The sequence below is a fragment of the Symphodus melops genome, assembly GCF_947650265.1.
Source record: "Symphodus melops genome assembly, chromosome: 7".
Taxonomy (NCBI): domain Eukaryota; kingdom Metazoa; phylum Chordata; class Actinopteri; order Labriformes; family Labridae; genus Symphodus; species Symphodus melops.
This window is the reverse complement of record NC_136697.1, coordinates 19295150-19317273: the sequence shown is the minus strand read 5'-3', so window position 1 is coordinate 19317273 and position 22124 is coordinate 19295150. Positions and strand designations below refer to the sequence as shown.

At 39.5% G+C, this 22124-nt stretch overlaps 1 protein-coding gene across 2 annotated transcripts in view; it reads right to left on the bottom strand.

Moving 5' to 3' along the window:
- asic1c (acid-sensing (proton-gated) ion channel 1c) overlaps window positions 1–22124 on the bottom strand; it is a 92136-nt gene that overhangs the window by 65385 nt on the left and 4627 nt on the right. The window contains exon 1 of one of the 2 annotated variants that reach the window (XM_079349280.1): window positions 19566–21165. The exons of the other annotated variant lie outside the window; for it this stretch is intronic. Coding sequence (XP_079205406.1) covers window positions 19566–20120 — 555 coding nt within the window. The 5' untranslated portion in view covers window positions 20121–21165. Of the gene's footprint in view, window positions 1–19565; window positions 21166–22124 lie in introns of those variants that run through there. 2 annotated transcript variants of the gene reach the window in all.

The window sequence follows — 22124 nt, the reverse complement described above, 5'->3', positions numbered from 1 at the left end:
TCATTTGCTCTATCATGTTGCTTCCTCTCTGAAATTGTTCCTGGACGATGACAGCAGGCCGATCCAATGAGGCGCCCTGGGATTCTCACTCCAATGAGTGGGCTGTGTGCTCTATGGCTCATCTTTGATTTCTGGAAACCCAACAAAGGCTTGTGGCACAGTGGATGGAGCTGGGTATTGATTTCTGTGAAAATGCTGTTTGTGATTCAAGTACATTAGGAGTAAAAATAGAACAATTATTTATAGATTAGTTGGTCTGATGACGGCATAGGATAGGATCAAGGCATCTACCCTGGGAAAATTTAAATAAGGACTTTTATCTGGAGTGATTTGTTTGAAATGTGGGGTACATAAAGAACTTTATTAGGCATCCAGCTACTCCATTAATCAAGGAAGTGATCTCTGGGTGCTTAGATCCAGCCGAGGCTGGCTGGAAAGCTGATAGTCATGGCTCTGTGATGGATTGTGTGTATACTGTGTTCCCTGAGCAAGACGCTGTGATCCCCGGGCCGTGCCAGCCCCAGTGGCACACAGCCATGAGAAATTAGCTGAGTGGGTCCAACATTTTTCTGCCTTGACATATATCCACAGATCAACTCTGGTCAACATAGCACACAGTCTGGACAGGGAGGAGAAGAGTGTGCTGTGACTCATCTTTCCGTCTGCTAACTGTGGATGTATTTCCTAATATCTACCTAAGGGAAAATATGCAATGTAACATACAACTAATCTGTTCACAAATTTGAATTAGAATTCCAACATAGACCAACCATAAAGCAGTACATGTCTATAGGTCTGTCAATACAGACTGTACAAATGAAGTTAAAGGCTGCGAACCAATTATTATTGGTGATTGTTGCTCCTCTATCCAAGATTTGATCATCGGTTTGAGTTTCCTTTCCAGCATCATCGAATTAACTTTCCCAGAGAGGCTGAGGAGTGCCATATGTTTCTGCTTGGGGGCGCCGAAGAGCCTCCTGGTTGTGTTGTGCCCAATGCATGGAGGCTAATAGTCCTCATCGCAGCAGCCGTGGGTTTGAATCCAATCTCATCCGTTTGCTGCAATTTTAACGATCAGAGGGTCATCTCAACAGTCCCAACATATTCTCATAGTCAAGCAACACCAGTAAGTAAACGTAGTCGCATAGCTATGTTTCATATCAGGTCAGTACAATTATGAGTACGGAAGTAATAATTGTGAAAAATTGTTGAGAAATTTGATACACAAACTTTATTCAAAACATAAAATGGATCCCTGGACAACAGTTTGGAGCTATAAAAAAAAGCTACCAGGAGATTAACTGTCTCACTGTCGCGGGCCCATCACCGTAATTTCTAGTGGTGCATTTCATCTCCAAACAGTGTTACACACAGGGACCATATTTTCCTCTGAGGACGGTTCGAGTACAGAGTTATTAACATATACTACAGAATCTGTGAATTTTTCCAACTTTCATATTTTTCTACTAAAACTCCATATTGCACCTTTAACTCACGATACAATACCATTGTTGTATGGTTCTAAGTATCCTAGTTCATATCCAATCTGTAAACAAGAGAATGCCTTATTAAACTTTTATTTTAAGTCTTTTCATTCATTTCCTGGTTATTCCACAAGATCACACAGTTAAAGGGGTGAAAGGTTAAAACAGCTAAAAAGAACGATCAACAGCAATAAATGTTCAATTCATTTTCTAGCGAGGCATACAGAAGGCTCTTACATTGATGTAATGCTGTCTGTTGCGTATCTGTGTATTTCTGGTCTACTAGTCTATCAATAGTGGATGACAAAAAAAGGAAGTTAAAGCTAATACTGCTGCTGGGGGAACACTGCGGGTGCATCATGCACAGTAAAATCTTCGCCTGATGCCCACACGTCTTCACACCAGGTGAGGATTCATTACTGTGCATCCCTACTAATGCGTTAACTTTTCACAGGAGTTAGGAGCAGACTTTTCCGTTTGTTAAATTCAGAATGCATATTGAAATAAATGGACAATGGAGGATGGACAATTTTAATTTCATTGACTTCACTTCACAATTTGTTAAATTAGCTGATTTAGATTTAAAATAGATTCTTTGTGAATAAATTATGAATCATCAGCAACAGTTGGCAGATCAGGAGTTTGTGCTGCCGCCCCTGACAGCAGCCTCGTCACCTCCAAGCACAAGACGGATTGGCCGTATTCCCTCAAGCGCAAATTACAAACACAAATGAAAAGCATGCTTTAAACATGCTGCCAATGAAGGCAACCTGCTTTGGGCCATGACTGTTTGATACAGGCAAATGTTATGGCTGTTTAAATATCATACGCCATTTGTATTCTCCCAGTTACACAAACCTAAAAAAAAGAGGTAAAAATTGGTAGGCAGAGGGGAGGAGAGCAGGGATTTTGCTTGCAACGCCTTGGTGCTTTGACGTTTACTGAATCAATGAGATAAACATGAGGGCTGTGAATGTCAGAGTTCACATCTACAAGATTGAAGACTTAAATTTGGTCACTGGCGACTGCTCTTAGGGAATATTCCATTTAAAAAGGTCAGCCTCAGCCCTCCTCACACTGAATAACTAAATGTCTCTGTGCGGCTGCAGTCTCCTGTATCAAAAGCATAAAATTGAATAGCTCTGCCATTGTTTACGAAAAACCAACCATTTATCTAGAAAGCACAGAAGATTGTTTTTCCTGACAACAAATGTCCCTTCCTATACTGTAAATATACAACTTTTAGCTACCGAGTGTTTGATAGAATAAGAGCTATAACACAAACCTTTACATTTCAAAAAGTCTCTTGATAAGTGCAATACTCTCCATCAATGACTACCTCAATTGAGGAACACATTTTAGCTGATGGTGTTAGAAGTAAATAATTAATTTCTGCTTACTCAATCACACCTAAACAAAGAGGAGATTAGCTAAACACTTGGCAATGCTGCTCGCTTGTGCACACGTTGTTGCCTTACGGTGGGACTACAGCTTCATAAGGAAACCGCACCGCCACATGAATGTGTCTCATACAACGGCAGACCAGGTGGCACTGCAGTGGGGGGGCTCTTGGCAGGAGGGGGTTTTAGGACACTTGAGGGGACTGGAGCACCCTGCCAGAATATGCCTGCAGTGTGTGGGACTTTCACCAAGTCTGGGAGGGAGAGGCTGAAGTTTGGTACGAGACTTTGGTGCCAAAATAACACTTTTTATTTTTTATTGTATTTATTATGTATCCTATTTGGTCATGTTATTATTGATGAGCATCTTTTTAAAACTCTCTGCATAAACGTCTGTTGTTTTCTTACTAGAGTTGACTCCGGGTGGGAATCACATGGTTATTCACAAAATGATATGAGAATTACGAGGATTACTTGGCACACGATAGTACTCGTCAATATACAAAGATTCTGTGATTAACCATCAATTGTGAGGACATAAATAGAATGATACATAATGATATCTGATTAACTGAGGAATAAAACATGCTACTAAAAAGTTGAAGTGCATGGTTGATGTATTTACTCATGCACTGCATCTTATAAAGCTTTATTCTTAAAACAAAAAGCCTCCTGACACAGCGGGGTCACTGACTCAAAGAATGTCTCGGTGCTCCGTAAACAGAGCGAACCCTCAGGTCAGGCTGACAGAACAGATGCAACCATTACAACGCCTCGCTGTGTCACAACCTCACACAAATCTCTGCGACATGGAGGCTGGCAAGGAATCATGGGAGTGATTCTTTCTGCAGTTCCACAGACATACGGGCGAAATTGACATGAGGAAAATAATTTAGCAATGATGTATCCAAGTATAATTTACATGATGTTTTTCTATCACAGCAGCAGATACAGAAACAGTACTGTACCTTTCAGTAGCGATGCTCGCTTCCTCATGCAGCGGTCTTTGACCTAACATCTAGTGTTTCCACGGCAATGATAAACCTGTCGTGTCTGTCATGGCGGCTCTGACGTGGTGGCTGCCATGAAAGATGCGAGCATTACAACTATAAATTTAGGATTGTTATGGTTATGAAACTGAGAATTAAGAGGTCATGTAAGTATTCAAACTTATATAACGTCGGTTTAGTAGATTTTTAAGAGATTTAGATTGTGTGAAAATTCTACAGATTACACCTTTAAACTTCCTTTCACAAATGAATATTCTAGCACCAACAGTGTTCGCATGCCACAGTGTCAGGCCCCAGATGCCTTCATGTGCCCAACATGTCAGAGGAAGTGCCCTCACACTCACATGATAGACAAGAACATGGCATTTTTCACATTGGCTCTGGTGTGCAGGCGAGAGAGGAAATTGGTTTTGTAAATGAGATGGGTGTGGGCTGTCGGTGCAGGACGGAGAAGTCATGAGTTTGAGTGAAATCCTCTTTAAAAAAAGGAGAGGAGGAAAGATAGTCGACAAGCCTGAATGAGGACCGACCCAACCTGGAAAATTAGGAGGTGCAGCTGTCCAAGAAAACATTTCCGCTGCTTAAACACTGACTCAAGCAGATGTGTCTGTTATGATGGGTAAATAAAAGAACATATGTGGAAATGTGCTGCTTACCAGTGAGTAATTCTCTAATAAAATCTTCATCCAAACATTATTTGTCTGCCTTCAACTCATTTTGTTCTCTTCGACTACTTTCTGGAGAGAGAGAGTTCTCACAGTCCAATTTCAAAAGCTAGTTGAGACTTTTTGTCTTTACTTTGAGGATTTATTCAGCAGTCCAAAGTAACACGAAGCATGTTGAACCCTTCCATGTGTGGACTGTCCTGTGGACTGAGAGTTCCCAGTTTGAAAAACTAGCTGTTCCCACTTTTGTTTCCAAAAAACGTCATTTGGGTAGATTCCCAAGGATCTAGCTAATCTTCTCATGTGTTCCACTCCATTGTTCAACTAATTTCCTCATTGTTTACTCTTTTACTAATTCATGTGGAAAGATGATCTGGCTGATGAAATCCACCCACCCTGTGAAGCTGGAAACAGCAGCATTCACAATGACAAATGACAATTATATTGTTTGGAAATAAGACTAAATGTGCCAATAACCATGTCTGTGTATCACCGTTTCTGTAACATAAACCCCAATATAGAACTTGTGTTAAAATATCACTAGCCAACAGCTTCCAATCAGAAGTCAATTATTACAGCCATAATGAGTTCATTATGATAATGAAAGAGCCAAGGCCGAGTTTCTATACTGCATCTTAAACTCTTGTATTAGGTTCTCCACAAGCAATTTAGATTAGCAAACACAGACTCAAACTGCATTGAAAGAGATTAAGCATTGCTATCTGCTGCAGAACACACAGAGGTTACCGAATATTTGCATCCAAATAAATGCTCAAGTGATCAAGATGAACACAGGAAAGATTATTGGGCTCTGTGCTGTGATTCACAACAACATGAGGGACATTTAGACCAGCAAATTGGGATTTTTAAAAGACCAAAAACTCTTTAATAATTACAGGTTTAAAAAACTTGCATAATGATGTACACACCAAAAGAAGCTCTATTAAACACATAACCTTCATACTGAGCCCTACGATTGTTACTTCTTTTTTTAACTGTAATCCAAACTCATAAGGACATTTTAATGAATAAAAAATAGACGTTCTACAGAAGCTATTCAAAACCTTTCGACAACCACTTTCAAAAACAACTTGCAGCTAAGGTCATTTCTCCAGATTTGGAGCGTTGGTTTGTTTGAGTAGAAACTTAAATTCAAGACGAGTGTGCAATGGAGATGGACTCTAGATGAACTGTTGAATTTTAGTGGGCAGAAGGGCAGGCTGAAGTGTAGGGAGGCAGGACAGCACTCCGGGTGTTAGATGAAGCCGTATGGCAAAGACCATGAGCTCCCCGGACAAAGCTGGTTCACTGGTATTCGGGGTAATGAGCGGAGCATATGCAAGTGTTAACAAAACGCAGCACTCTGTTTCACCATATTCCACCCCACTACAAGCTGACATTATCACATGTGGATGTGCAGCCAGGAACAGCACACACAAGAATGAAAGTTGCGCAGTAGCAAGCAGGGTAGTTTTGTTTCAACCGATTGGGCAGTTGTAAGGTTTCCAAAATATGGCACATATATGCAACAAAGGTGTTCCTTTTCGACTCTAATCGGAGGATGAAAGAAAAACGGATTGGCAATAAAACAAGAATAATTCAATTGAAGCACCTGTCATAAGTTCATGACTGTGGACATTACTCATCTGCAGTTTGAAACCTGTGAATGAGTTGGTCTCTCCCGTCATTACCCAGTGTGAAACAAGCATCACCTCTCAGTGAGAAGTTTGAAACAGCACCGAGAAGCAAAGCAGATAATAAAGCATGGAGGCTGCTATCTGCTTTCATTTATATGCAAGCTGAGAGTGATCTGCCTTGAGCGTGTAAGGCCTGACTAAGCAGAGTGAGAGAGAGAGACATTGACTTGTCTGCAGAGAGCATTCCCACGATCCACTGAAGAGAAATGGTACTGGTTAGAGACGCTACACTGACGTATGCATGGTTCTTATGTCCGTGTAAAGAAATCCTCACATAATGCTGACTGGATCTTACAGTAACTCTAAGGAAATAGCTCAAGGTAAACAGCAAAATAAAGACATTTCTTGACAAATTGCAGCATTATCGAGACTCTACATGTGGGGGAACATATAGCCTGAAACCAGTCATTACAGGGAGCTGGTTCAGCTACCAAAGCAGCAGTTTCTTGATAACAACCGCACTGTTTTAAGTGATCACTGTGAGGTGCCTTAAAAAAAGGCACGATCCCCTGTGGCTGTCAGACTCCTATTAGACTTTATCGACAGATATGAGGGAGAGGCAGACACAGGGAGGAATATGGAGATGAAACAAAAGAGGGGATGAAGCAGACATAAGGACAGAGTTAGCCTGAGAGAGAGAGAGAGAGAGCGTCTCATGGCTCTCTGGGGTACATGTGTTTATCCAACTGCTGCATTTGTTATACGCAAAATAGGATGCTCTAAGTACAGCACTGGATTTAAGTCATCACTGTATTCGAAGGCACCCAATATCAATAAAATAACTGCTCTTTAATTAGAAAATGAAAACAGACCTATTCAAAGCATAGGCATTTGCAGCCAAATGGGTTTGAGAGGTCTGAGCTAATGACACAAAAACAAGCACCGATTTTGAGGTGCACAATACAGATATAAAGTGCACACTTTTCATGTTTGTGACTGGCATCATAGAAAAACATATTGCATGTTTTGTTCAAGCTCTGCTCTTTGGATTGTGTTGTTTTGTGCAAATTGTGAATCAGCAGCCGCAGAGGTTTACTAATCCGCGCATACAGAGGCAGAGACGTGGGGGGGGGGGGCAGGAAGGTACGAACTGTGCTGCAGAATAGAGACACTTTGAGATAAGCGGAGTTACAGAAAAATGCAAACTAGATGAGTCACCACTCTTCTTTGGCGGATCAGAACAACACATTTCAGGTAAGGTCATTACAATTACAGATAACAATACAGTGGCAGAATTCAGTGCTGTGCACACGGTGCGATTGTGTTTCACTATCTCCTGCGGGTTTAGCAGTTCTGTCAATGTCATCCCCATCACCCCTTCAGCTCACTAAGTGGGAGCTTTGGTCCTCGTTTATTCTGCTATTGTTGAAACCGCACTGGCATGTTGGTGACACAGACACTGGCTGATTCATGAAGCTTTCTCAACATTAGAAGGAGTGCAAGCTTACAGAGCACATTTAAAACACCTACTGGGCATTCTGTCTATGCTTTGCAATAACACAAAGGCCACTTTTGATTTGCCCTCCTCCGGTGGCTTGTAGGCTTCCAATCAAAGCCGTTAATAGATGAAAATCATGGTAAATAACACCAAACTCTGATCTCAGCCCTTGTCACATTTGGATATCCATGACAACAGTCAATTTAGCACCTTCATGGGGTGTGACTGTGAATTTACTCTTGACATTTCAGTGTCCACATGGCGAGCCCGGATACATCAAGCAAACACACAAAGAGGTGGAGTTTTACATTCCAAAATTGGGTTTCTTTTCAGTAGTTTGTCCCCAGTGAGACCATTATTTTACAACCTCCGGTTCCACAGCCTCAATAGGCCTCAGGGGAGTGCATTGTAATAACAAGCAGACTCCACAGGAAGACAGGAAAGGCTTGTAAATTGGGACTTGTTTCAACTGTCAAATTATGGATCAATAACCAAACAAGTGTATGCAGGGAACCTTTTAGAGCACCACTCTCGCTGTAGTTCATTTAAATGGACAATTATTTCAGAGCGATGTCACTTAGAAGGAGAACTAGCACGTTATTGACTCACATTATTTAAATGAATGCGTGCAGATGTATCCACAGTTTTTGTACAAAACACTCAGGGATAAATTATTTGTCAAAGGTCCAATAAAGAGGAGAAAAGAACTCTTCAAAAGAAAATTAAATGTCTGAACACAATACTAGTTTTCATTCGTTCACCAGTCCAGCTTTAAGAATCTTCTCTGCCCTTCTTTCGTCTTTTCTTCCAGAGTGTATTAACTGAATACTAAGCCTGCATGTAACACCCTTCAGTAAAACTGTCGATAACGTTCGACGTTGATTACTTGTGTGGCAAAGGAGAGTACTGAACAGAAAAATGTGATGATGCTCGCGTAAGATGGAGTGAGATGCATAAAATAAAAGTACCAAAAAAAGACGGAGGTGGTAACTGCTCTCTCAATCTCCGCAGAGCTAAATGATTTAATAATACGTCAACACATCTATTGAATGACTTCATACATAAGTAATAGTGATATTAAAAGCACAAGTGTATTCTCTAGTGACTCACAGAAGTCTTTTACAAAAAGACCTTCAGAGTCCAATCCCTGCCGTGATTTAAGACTTTCTGAATATATCCCAGGGAAAAAAATCTCATTGTGTTCATGCTGACTCATTAATTCTCTTGGGTGAAGAGTGTCTCCTTTCTTTATGGTCACTGATCAGATATATTGATCAGCAGGGTAATGAGATGTCATTTTGCTGTCAACATCGTCAAACACAAGTGATCCACTGTGCTCTGTACAAAGAGGTAACTGTGGACCAAACACAAAAGGACTGAAAATAAAAGGATAAAAGGACTGATGGTCACATTGCACCCTGTGTTAAGCACAGGAGAAGTTTCATTGCACCTTAAGAGCTGGTTAGATGAGTCGGGTAATTGTGCCGAACGTAGAGTAATGCAATTCCTGATAACGGCATGAGAGCATGTCTCACAGACGACTGCCATGGCAACAGACTGGCCCAAGGTAGCAAAGGGGGGAGATCTTATTTCAGTTCACACACAGAAATGAGAAAACAGGCAGATTATATCAAGCTTTGATGTATTTGAGCAGAACAAAAAAAAAACAACTAAATACTAAAAATACTGGACATATAACAAAAAAAGAGTTTTAAATGAGCTTAGACAGACGTGAGAAAAACAGGCTTCCAATATTCATTTTTTACCGGTTTGATTGGATGGATGGTGCCGCGATAGCACTCATTGCAGAGCAAGGGAAAGACAGTTTCCATTGTTACATTGTTATAGCCAACGTGTCTCAACAAGCTCATGATATGATCAGTTATAAAATCAACTCATAGGTAGTGAAATCTTGTTCTATTCATTTCCTTTTTGGACGTTAAATAGTTCCATGCATTGTGCATGTCAGATATGAAAGTCTGTTTGATGGTCTGGAAAATCACTTGCTTAAGCTGGTGTGTAATAATAAGACCTCAGCTGGACCAAAGCATTGAGAGACGGGAATAATTAGAATTCTTTGAGTTTTCAAAGGGCAGCCACCGTACTCCCTTGTCATCGCAGTGATTTCCCCTTTGGCTACATCCTTTGAAATTTTGGAGCTAGGCTGAAGAGTGATTAAAAAGGAAAAAAAAAAAACATGCAGGATTGGCCATTGAATCATCAGATACTGTATTTCTCAGATACCCTGCTAAGCTTGTATGATGATCTCCACTTGAAATGCTTCCTTTTTCCTTTCAAACTTGAAATTTACCCAACAAGAAGATTTTACTTTTTTTTTTTGTAAAATACCAAATATTCTCTGGTTTCTTCCTTCATCAATGATAATATTTTATTTTCTTTGGCACTGCTGCTCTTTGGGTTTTCAATAATTTGGACAAAAAAAATCCCAAAACAATTTTTGATATAAGCTCTTGACAAAAAATGTTTGTAATGATACATTTTTCATTCAATTTGAAATGTATAAGAGATTGAATACAATGGATTTAGTTTATAAATGATTGGCTAAATAATTGCTTTAGCTGTTGCCAGTTGAAATAAGAGTAATAATGCTAAGCATCAAGCAGAAGGTAGTATCCAATCATGAAATATAAAACATCTAGCACATATAATGCTGTGGGTGCTGCATTACTGGGAGAGAGCGCGCCACTTTCCCTGAATGAATGTATGAGGGTAAAATAAATGAACACAGCCAAACATTCATCTCAAATCCCTTCTGGCATCAGTGTACCAAACAAAAATTCAAATGTCAGCTCAGATGGTTTCACACTCAGAGGAGGCTGAGGAGTGCTGGAGTGGTATGTTACTCTCATAGCAGAGGTGTGACCTTCTGTCTGGTCACTGACCGCAGGGCCATCACACCATCTTACGAATTTGTATCTGTAACATGAGCATGTTCTGAGCCTGCAGACCACAACACTGAATCGAGAGAAACGCATTCAAAACCTATTGGGGACTCTATCTCTATTTCTGGCTACGACACTGGAAGATTGGATTTTGGCAAGTACTAAAGTGTTAGAGGGCCACTGACCTATTATGTTGTACTCAATACAATTCCATAGACACTGTGGAAGGCAGCATGCATGGTGCTATACAATATGCAACACAGGAGCTGTAAGATTAAGAATAAACACATTATGCTGCAACCTGTGTCTGGAGAAAAGGGATGCATTGGTTTTAGCACTGACCACAAATTAAATTATTTGTAAACATAATTGTATTGATTATGCTTGTGTTAAGGGACAAATCATAACAGAGCACATAAAGTACCAGGAGCTAACTAAAAATGATAGGCTCAGAGGCCCACACCAATCTGTCCAAGATGAATTTCAGTGGCAACAACACACCAAGCCATTTCATATTACAGCAAACGTAAAGCAGACAAAGAGCCTGGAACTTTTCCAGTGGTTATCTTTTCAGGTCAGGACTATTCAGACTTTTAGTTCGTAAATACTTCAGCAAATGTTTCCCATAAACAGACTTGACTGATGTTTGTGTCTCACATCAATTGAGTTGTACAAAATAGAGGGACATAGTAACATTGTCCACTTGACGTACAATATCTTGGTGAAGACAAACAAACTACCAGAGCATGTTAATGTAGATGTGTTATTCACTGTAACCTTGTTTATGATGATACAATAGAAATCCCAATCACGGTAATGACAGGTGAAATGAATTGCAGCACACTCCTGTCTCAGGTTATTAGTGCTTCAAATAAACAGTGTGAGGAACTTAAAGGAGTCTGCTTGTTTTCAAGCTCAGGGCAAATTTTGATGGGAATTAATAAACATTCTGAACATGTAGGAGGCAGAATCGATTTACTCTCAGACATATTCATTTGTGCTTCCTCATTTTGTTGTTGTACTTTAATGGAAAAAGCACTGATGCAAACAGAAGGTGAAAATGCTCACTGTGGCCAAGCCACACCGAAAACTACAAGCGCTTGTTTTGCAACATTTTTGGTCAGTTTAGGTCTCTTGTTCGATACTGGCAAGTCAAGATGCTACATTAAACCAGCTTAACCTTTGTTTGCATAGACTGGCTGTGCATGCAGCACAACAATATACAGTTCTAGAAATATTTATATCAATGCGAACAGGAGATTGTACCGATTTAGAACACCTACAGCTTTAAGACAGTTGAAAGTCCTTTCAAAAATTTAAACTGCAATAATGATGATACAAACTTTGTAATATGGATCAATTGAGCATTACAATACATTGCATAGCCATCTGATTTTTAGACACCTTCAGTGTGCTTCATTTCATCCGTCTTTGTTCTCTTCCATTGGTGGACTCAGAAACATCCAGTGCATGGACCATACTGTCACTGGCTGTGTTAAAGCTAGCAAAAGAAGCAAAGCCAATGTGAGTAAATCTCTTTGTGTGATTTTGTTCAGCTGGCCTCTGACCAAGCTAAGAACTCAACAGGGGCATGAGATCTTCTCACAACTTCCTGTGTACTTTATTTTCTACTACCTCTGTCCCTGTTTTCTTTATGAGTGTAAAATAGATAAATTACCTGCAGAAAAGCAAGACGATAATATTATATCAAAAGATTTCCAACTGGCATAGATGAGTCTTGGCTTTCATTTTTGGTAGTGTTGTTTCCCGTATCAGTTCTTGGCATTGCACTGCTAAAACAAATAATCTGAAAACTCTAAGAACATTTTCTAAAACAAGTTCACAGTTTTGTTTCTTTATTTTTAAAGGGGCTACATTGGCTAAAGTTATAACTGGTGGGACAGTAAAGAATTGCTTACAATAAAGACAACTTAAAAAGTTAAACAATGAACCAATTACTCATTTTGTACCAGGCATTCCTACCAATTCCCCTCAATGTCCAGATCTTATAACGATTGTCTCTTGTGACATACGGCTAATGAATTTTATGATTTTTTTTAGTATGTGCACATATTTGTTTGTCAAAGTGCTGCCATGGCACTTATTAGAAAAATTGTGATAATGTATCAAATATGAGTTTTTCCTTTACCACCCAGCTCTTTTTTACGCTGACTTCTAAAGCAAGGAACAGAAACACCTGTTCCAGCGACAGGGGAACACAAAGGTCATGGCTGCAGTTATTTGTTTAATATTGTCGTGATGAACAAAGAATATTAAGCCTGTTTTCTTTTGAAAACACAGATTTATGCATAATGAAAACTGTCATGCAGTAATGACAAACAATTATAATTCCTACTGGAAATTGCTTTTTTTCTAGCTTCGGTCACTTCAAACTATCTTTTTAATTATTACAGGATAATTTAATGTCCTATATGAATATTGAAGGGATATTAAAGCAGACTCATTTGGTTTCAGCAGCAATAGCTTGTAGTAACTAATGTCATCTACTGATGTCAAATGTGAACACTGACATAAGGCAATCTCAGGCAGAGATTAGACTCATCCCTGCCTCCCTGATATGAATGCAGATGAGGGCAGCCCATTCAAGCTGAAGAAAAATGACAACAGTTGCAGTCAGGTTGGAGAGATTCAGTTATTCTAAGATGACACTGAGAGACTGTCATATACCTCTGCTACTGCAAATATTCTACTGCTGATGTTGGGAGATTAAGTTAACTTTCAAGAACTTGTCAGTCTCCAATAATTGTCTTGTGAAATTCTGTAGATTTGCTGTATTATTAAAAACCACTAGATACCACACAAAACCTAACTTCTATCCAGCAAACTTGGCACTCAGATCAATGGATCAAAATGTTACTACGCCCAAATTATGGCAAAACACCATCAAAGCACCAGAGGGGGGGGGGGGGGGGGGGGGTGCTCTCAGGAGGAGTGGGAGAAGCCATGTTTCCATGGGCTTTGAAATTTTGCACATACATGGACAAGACACATAGAAAACATAGTAAAGAGCATTTATAACCAGAAAAACATATGACCCCTTTAAGAATGCATTACTGTCCATTGATGTAATGAAGTTATTATGTTTGCTTTTTTTCTTCACTAAAAGCCTCCTCCTGGTACACACATTTATTATTAGATCTTCTTTGATATACTCATGATTAAAAGTGTCTGTCTGTCTGTCTGTCTGTCTGTCCTTTTACCACTCATACACAGAAACTGTTCTCACCAGTTGCATCTTTTCATGCCGCACTCTACTGTAAGTAATGGAGACCACACTGTCACAGGCAAGGTTGAAAAACATTAGCAGGAGTGATCCGTGCAGAGAAGCTTAAAGGTCTAGTCATTTAAAAAGACTGAGGACTGACGCAACTTTAGCTTAAAAACATGTCCTACAGCAGAGGTGAGAAAGCGTCCTTTATTTCTAATAAGGACACATGCTGCTCCCTCTCAGAACACACTTCAAAGTGCAGCTGAAATGCACACATTTTCACCCATGAAGATGAGCATCTCCAAACTGTTGCTTAAAGGCTGTTAGACCCTCACCATTAACGTTGACAGGTTTAATGTGTATATATAAGCTGACAGAATAACTAACAAGGCATGTCTGACAAAATATGTCCCCTGGCCAACACACATTTTTCAATACATTTTTTTACAGGATCTCTTTAAAAGAAGTATTTCATTTTGGCATTAGCCTTCAAACTAAATTACTCTCAACAACCATGGTGTGCAAACCCATAAGGAACTTGCAACATTAAACGAGTCAAATATCTTTAACCCAGTAAATGGTTTAAAGCCATTAAACCACTTTAACCCTTATTTAAATCTATTAGCATATCATAGTCAGTTCTTGTGTGGTATATTTGAGAATGCATTTACAGAATGTGTCTAACTTTTCAAATATATCCATGTTTTCTATTCTCCCCATCCTCCTCTGTTTTTGAGATTATTCAGAATGTCTGCCACAATCTAGGTACTCACAACTATTGAGAAACTTTAGGGACTGGAGCGTCTTGATCTTTTCCTTTATGGCTCTGTCCAATGTCGCATCTATTTACCATGTTCACATAGACTGCTGTTGCAGAGCAGCTGGTAGAACAGCACAGCTACATGAATGTATTATTTTTCCACAAAAACTTACCAGCTTAATTATGCATATTTAAAGACTCTGTTCCCACCAGCTGGATTTTGAGGATAGCTTTGTTGCATAAAGTCAGCCCACGTACCCATTTAAAAAAGCCTAGTGAAATGACTACAGTAGGCTCATGCGGTGGCAGCTGGAGAAGAATGTTGATTTGGTATTTTACAGTAAGAGTTGCTTTGTGAAGTGTTGCATGTGTTGCTGCGCATATCATTGTATGTATAAGCAGTTTCAGTTGCCATGTTCCTGACTGCAGGCATGCCTCTGTGTATTGTGTCTGTGTGTGTACCCATGGTAAGAAGATTTGTAAACAAACGCTGAGCATGTGCATCGATCACACCCTGACTGGTGTTGGACTTAAGCAGCCAATGCCAATATTTGTCAGTTTAAATGTCCCAACAACAATGCGTAGACTTTTCTGATAGTGAGCAGAGTAGGACACCGAAAAGGTGGGCATTTTAAAAATTAAAATTTGTTTTACTGACCACATGTAATAATTAAGGGGCCATATGCATGATGAAGCTCCAGAGAGTAATCACCCAAATGTGAGGCAGCTTGGTGGCAGAAAAACTTCTGATGCTCAAAATAAGAGGCCATTTACTTCTACTCAAGCACTTATGGCAGACCAAAAAAATAAGTGAAAAGTAGTGAGCATTGGAGCTAGTTAAGATTGGATAGATGGATGGATGGATAGACCTTGTGAACAGACAAAAACATTTAAGAGAAAAGTCTGATTTAAAATCACCAGACTGTTACATAACTACAATATTGTACTTGATATTGGATGTGAATTGGTGAGTGTGCTCAAATGATATATGCTTTTTATTTAAATTCCAGGCTCCTTGCAAATTCAGCTATTATTAGTGATACAGCTGTGTTTGACAGATCAACATTTCCTTTGTGGGAAATATCTACTAGCTGATAATCTTAATTTGAATTTTTTTTCCTCAAGGAATCCCACATTGTATTCTCAGAGTGTTGGGACAAAGACAAATTTCACAGGGTTTCCCACAGCTAATCATTATAGTTATTATTAACAGAATCTGCATCACCATCTGCTGAACTGTGATAATTTACTCTGCCAGGCTCAGAGTGTTATCAACAAGAGGACCTACTCTACAAACAATGAAGTTAGATGTATTGTGTTTATAAGGCTATGTACTGTCTTTTTATGCCAGTCAACCGCCATGCACACCACTGCTGACATTCAGTATCTATGATAACACAACTGTATTAAGGATATCATTTTTGGCCCTGGAATCAATCATTAAAGGGGGAAAAACAAGCTTCAGGATGATGAAGACCTCCACATAAAAACATCGATGTGTAAATCCACAAGTCACATTGTGTCAGTCTGAGAATCATCTCAACTGTAGCCATGTTTCATCCTCTTGGCACCTGCTGTCATCTGGATAATAAGATGAAAAGCAACTCATCTTAAAACACTGAGACTGAGCAAAATGTGATGATGAATACTGATTTAACACACTCCAGAAGAAATGGACAAAATTGAAGAACGCAGTGCTACATCCACACTATCAGATTATGATAATCAACGTCTTGTTCAGTAGCTGAAGGCAATCATCTACTGAGGTGCCATTCCCATACAGTGTTTGTCACAGATGCACATGCAGACTGTCAGAGCCATGACAAGTAGATAAAACACATAATGATAAAGGTGAGAGCCACTATAGGACTAGTGTAATCCTCAGTGAGTTCAAATTACTATTTTGGTGGATTATATATATATATATATATATATATATATATATATATATATATATATATATATATATATATATATATATATATATACACACACACACAGAGAGAGTAACATGTTGAATTTCAATTCATGATGAAATTAAATTTAAATTATTCTTGCTGTAAACTTTAAATAGGAAAAACCTTTGTCGAGGACTCAGGATTAAAATTACAGTAGGGATGGAAAGCAGCATCTGGGAGATTTTGGGAGCAGATTTGAACTCTGAGTCACTCTAGATATCAAAGGGGTACTTTTTTTTTTTTACATCTCAAAGATTTTGAGATGTTTCAGCCGACTTTGGAATAAACTCACTGCGGGAGATATTCAAGCATAAGAATCCAGTGGTTACAGAATATCCTCATCTGAAAGAGATAACAATTCAAATTCTAATTTAGGATAATTAAATAGTTAGGGGAACCTGTAGGGGAGCTTACTTTGTAACGTTTGTGTTTTAACAAGTTCAAGAGCTTGTTTTTAATGTTAAAAACATTGGTAATGTAAACCATACAAAAATAATTGAAATGGACTACAGCTGTTCATGAACTTTGAAATAGAATTTGCCATTCTCACATTGCCCATCCATCTGTACAATGCAAAACATTTTGAATGCTTTGTTTCCCAACTGCATCATAACCAAGGCTTAATGGAATTTTCCCTTCATTTATTCAAGGTCAAAGCTCATCACTCCCACGGTCCTTTGCATTGTAAATCTGCCTCTCAACACGTCTGAGGAGGAAGTGAGTAATTGAAATAAATATCGGTACACTGCCAGTGAATAGTGATTTCACATTTGGAAAAGAAAACAACATGAAGACCTTTAGATAGATTTAAAAAAACCAATACAATGCTATATTAGAAACCTGGTGTTTTCTGTGTTTGCTGCTGAGGATTTCTAATAAACAATTGTAGGTTATGACCTCACTTACTCTATTGGCGAGCAAGCCTAGAGGTTTGCAGTTAGTAGTGTGAGATTATTATCAGGTACAGCACCAAACAGAAAGCTAGATGGATAAGGTGCTTTGGCATTCATCCAAGTCCTGACAACACATTCCTGCCTACTGAGAACATAATGCAGCCTGGTGTGGCTCTGCTTTAACCACTCCGTCCTAACAGCAATACAATGATGGATGAGTATCAACAACACGGTTCAGATTTAAGGAAAGTAATTACCGCCAGGTTAAAGTTCACAGTTTGATGAAACACCGAAGACAAAGAGGTAAACATACCAGCTCATTTGAACCAGCAAGATTTTTCAATCAAGCTATACAATGGCAATTAGATTCCCATGGATGATTTCAATCTCAAGACGCTAGAATGCTGCTGAGAGGATAACACACAAATAAAGTCATCCTTAATTCACTGGATTCTTAAATGTGTGTGACACAGTAGCTGTATTTATTTATTTTTCATTCCCTACAATAGCTCAAATCTTGAGATGTTACAGGCAGTCATTTATACTGCTCTTCTTCAGGGATTTCTTTCATAGTTGATTAAAGATGCTATGTAGATAAGAAACTGTATTTTTGAGAGTGGATAGATAAATGTAACTGCATCAAACCAGCACTTAAATAGGTGGAATATATATAAAATATTGCAGATATATTTAAATAAAATAACCGGCAAACCAGAGTTAACCATGAAAAGCTTCGTCTACTGCTTTTTTGGAGTCTGTAATCCTCCTAATCAAATGAGCTGGTCGTAATGAAAAGCCCAATTAAACCAAAATGTTTATTCCTACTGCAGAAAGTGTGGGGGAAGTAAATAACATTTGGAGCTATTGTTTGACGCATCAGACAGAAATTTCCCATGATCATGGCTTAATGTTGAAACTCATTCATCTAATTTTTGAAAAATATAACAGTGAAGCATCAGCTGGCCAACCGGTAAATATCACACCCAACAGAGGTTTTAATCCTTGAAGCAGGTAGCCCAGGTTCGACTAAAGCCTTCTGTTCTGCACTTTGCCTGATATCATCCCACACTTGCCCATCCAGGCCACATCTCATAGCTTCCGTAGTAATGCAGCTGCCAAGTGTCAGCTATTAGTATTTAAAGCATGAAACCACTCTGGGATCAGGTTCATGTTATGTCTATCTTAAATAACTTTTAAAGCATGCCATTAAACAAGTGGCATTTTTCATCAGCATTGACTTTCAATGATTCATTGTTGACAGATCAAACCAAAGGGAACAGTTTAGTGAACTTCATTCATACTGCGTGGTGAATGAAGAGTTCTGCTTGGTTGGATACAAGTGGAGGGAAGAATGAATCAAAGCAGCGGAAAATGTCATCGAGGCGATAACTCTGCAACGTTGCACCTTTTCTGAATGGTCTTGATACAAATCTTTAAAGACGTATCGCTTCTGTTGAGACATTTGAAATACACTACTGATAAATACTTTGAAACAGATCATTTGAAGCAGTAGTGCCATAAAATAAATAACAACAGGTGGCACAATGACCCCAAGCTCATAACAGAGCAATTATCACTCGGATTTGAACAATGTTTCTAAAGTATATCACATTTATTAGAACTAATTCTTGTGTGTGCAAGCTTTAACCTTATTTTCATATTTTACCTTATAACAACATGTCAGGCAAAAAAATAATCTACATCATAATAAAAATTTCCTTTTTCTTGAAAGATTTTTTAAAGTCTTAAGAGATCACTAAGCAAGTCGATGTTTTTCAAAAAATGGAAATGTGTTTTTCGTAATTTCACATTAGGACCTTGTGATTGCACTCTGAAAAGCATCAACTACAATCCCCAATGCAGCACCTACAACAACAGCTTTTCAAGCATCGACAGTGAATAAGAAATAAAAACAATAGCATAAACACGGCCCTATTGGATTTCATAATGTATTAAAACCAGGCATGAAAAACCAGGTAAATAAATTAAAACATTTAAAAAATAAAAAAAAATCGAGCTCTTGTGAGCAGGATAGCTTGTCATCACTTTCAGGAGACAGAACTGGAAACATACTTTGCTTCGTTCCAGCATGTAGAGGTAAGAGAGCGTGTGTGAAAGCTTTACTCACTGTGGTGAAGTTCACTGCGTAGCAATCCTGTCCTCGAAATGTGCACTGCAGTAGCATGTCGTTGATGTCATGACCTGTGCGGTTATAGAAATCAGTCATGTTGAACAGTTTGGGCTTGAAGTTCTGGAAGTTTGCCTTATCCTTTAGGGCAGCCAGCACTTCGGGCTCAGCTAAGTGTGGGTTGGCTATTTGGTAGTTATTATTGAGGAGGGCCAGCAGCTCCCCCACATGATAGAGGTCATTTCTGGTGATTTTGGAGAAGCGGAACTCATTGAGGTTACAGAAGGTAACGGATGGGAAAGTGAGGTTTGTCGCTGCCACCTCGTCCAGCTTGGTGACGTGAGGATACTCCAGGTAATACGATACTCGATCCATGCAGACCAGCATCAATAAGCTCAGTGAACCCAAGAAGGAAAGAGTCCAAAGAAACCGACGGAATGTCATGTGTCCATAGGCAAATATGTGACTCATGCCATGTAGGGTGGAAATGTTAGCAAAAGCTTGCAGGTTGGAGGGCCTGATGCTTTCAATGCTTTCCTCTGAGTTTCCTTTCATGGCTGTAGAGTGATGCTCAACACCGTCTCCCCAAGAACTTCAAGTTAAAGACTTTGCTTAGCAACAGCAATAGAAGAATCCAACCTGCAGTGCTTGTTTGGCACACCGCTTCTTTATTCCCCTCAGAAGTGGTAATGTTCTCAATAAAAACTACCTTAAAATGGTTGTCAGTCTCTGTAACAGTTTTCTTTTCATTACAATGCACCTTCCCGTGGTCGTCAGCTGCTCCTTTAGTGTCAGGTCCCCCCTTTCCTTTCACACTGCTATTTTATTATCTCCAAAAAGCTGTCCCTCTTACTCCCTGCTCAGCTGTCCTTTGTAGCGGCACCAAACACAATGAAAGCTCCAGAAACACCCACTTCTACCAAAACGCAATGCCCCCTGATTCCTGAGTGGTGTGAAAAGGGACAAGGATACGAGGGATAAGAAAAGAGAAAACAGCAGACGTAAGGATAGAGATGAAAGCCGGGAGGAGGGAGGGGGGTGGCTGCAATGAAAAGGGCTAGCGTTTTGGAGAGAAGTGCTAAGCCTCAGCAGTCAATGGGACCCTTCCTCCTCTAATCGTAGAGAATGCCTCTACATCGCTGTGATAATGGGATGCAATGGTTTTGTGAATGGAGATAATAAAGAGAGAAATGGCTCACTGGTCCCTCGCTGCCACCTTCGCTTTTCTCTTGTGTCTCTTTGGCTCTTCTTTTTTCTTCTAGAAACAAAAATGAGGGGGGGTCAGGGACCTCCGACCAGCCCACCACTGTGCTTGACAACGGGCGTTCCAGCTTCCACGGGTCGCACTTCCTTTCGTGCACAGATCCTCAATTAACAGGGAAGACCACCTCTTGATGCTATATGGTCACACCCCCACCAGCACAACCACTACAGTCGCTTTAAGTCCGGTTAACATACAGATTTATATTCTGCCGTGTGGAGCCTTTCACTCTCTGTCGCTTCCTCTCTCTCTCTCTCTCTCTCTCCCACCACTCCCCCATTTCTTGCTCTCTCTCTCTCTCTCCCTCTATTTCAGTCTCTCGCTCTCTCTCTTCCTCTTTAGTAGTCAGGATCCATCCCACTGCTGAATGGCTGCTTTGCCTGCGTGTCTGTGCTCAGAGGGTAAGTCTCTCAATCTGGACACACCACCTTCAATGTATTATTATTAGTCTCCTATCTGCTCCAACAGCCTACGCCGAAAGCATGTTGGATTGCATAAGGGAATTCCACAGGTTGCATGTTTATTGCACTCATAAATGTAAAGGATTTTCTAGTAATGTCCAAAGGTTTTACCTTTTCATAACAATGCCAACATAATAAAACAAATACATGCCTCAAAACCAGTATGTGAAATGTCATTGTTACATAAAATGAAAAGTCATAATGAAATATTCTTGATGTCTTTTTTATTCTCTTGTGAAAGTATCAATAAAATATATCCTTAACTAGTTTCAGCCTTGACCAGTAATGGAATGGCTGATTGTATTGGGGTTAAAATGTAACCACACCATATTTGAGGAAACCTTTTTAATCTCTCCTGAGTCCAAACAAGATTTCCACTTATTGGCCAACCAGGGATGTCTTATTAACATAACAATAAGCTACTGCCAAGGATATGGCCGTAGCCCTTGAGGATTAAATCAATATTCTGCCCTAGTAACTAAGCACAGAGACCATAGCAACCATTTGACACAAAGGTATGGAGGTATGCAATCCAGATAAAAACACAAGCACCGTTTCATTGGTAAACTCCAGAGAAATGTAATGTCAACAATACATTGTCACAGTCGAAATGCAATTTAAGAACGGCTCACATAACAGAAATGCAACATGACGGCTAAACTAATAGACTCCACCTAACATAGGGAATGCAAAGACAGTTCTACCAGAACAATGTCTGGGTAACTGCAGTTTAAAAACTTCAAACTAGAAATGGGTAGAAGATTAAACAGGAGAGAGCAACTTTTGTAACTTGTACATCATGACATCTTTAGGATACCCAATATGTGTCCTTGTAAT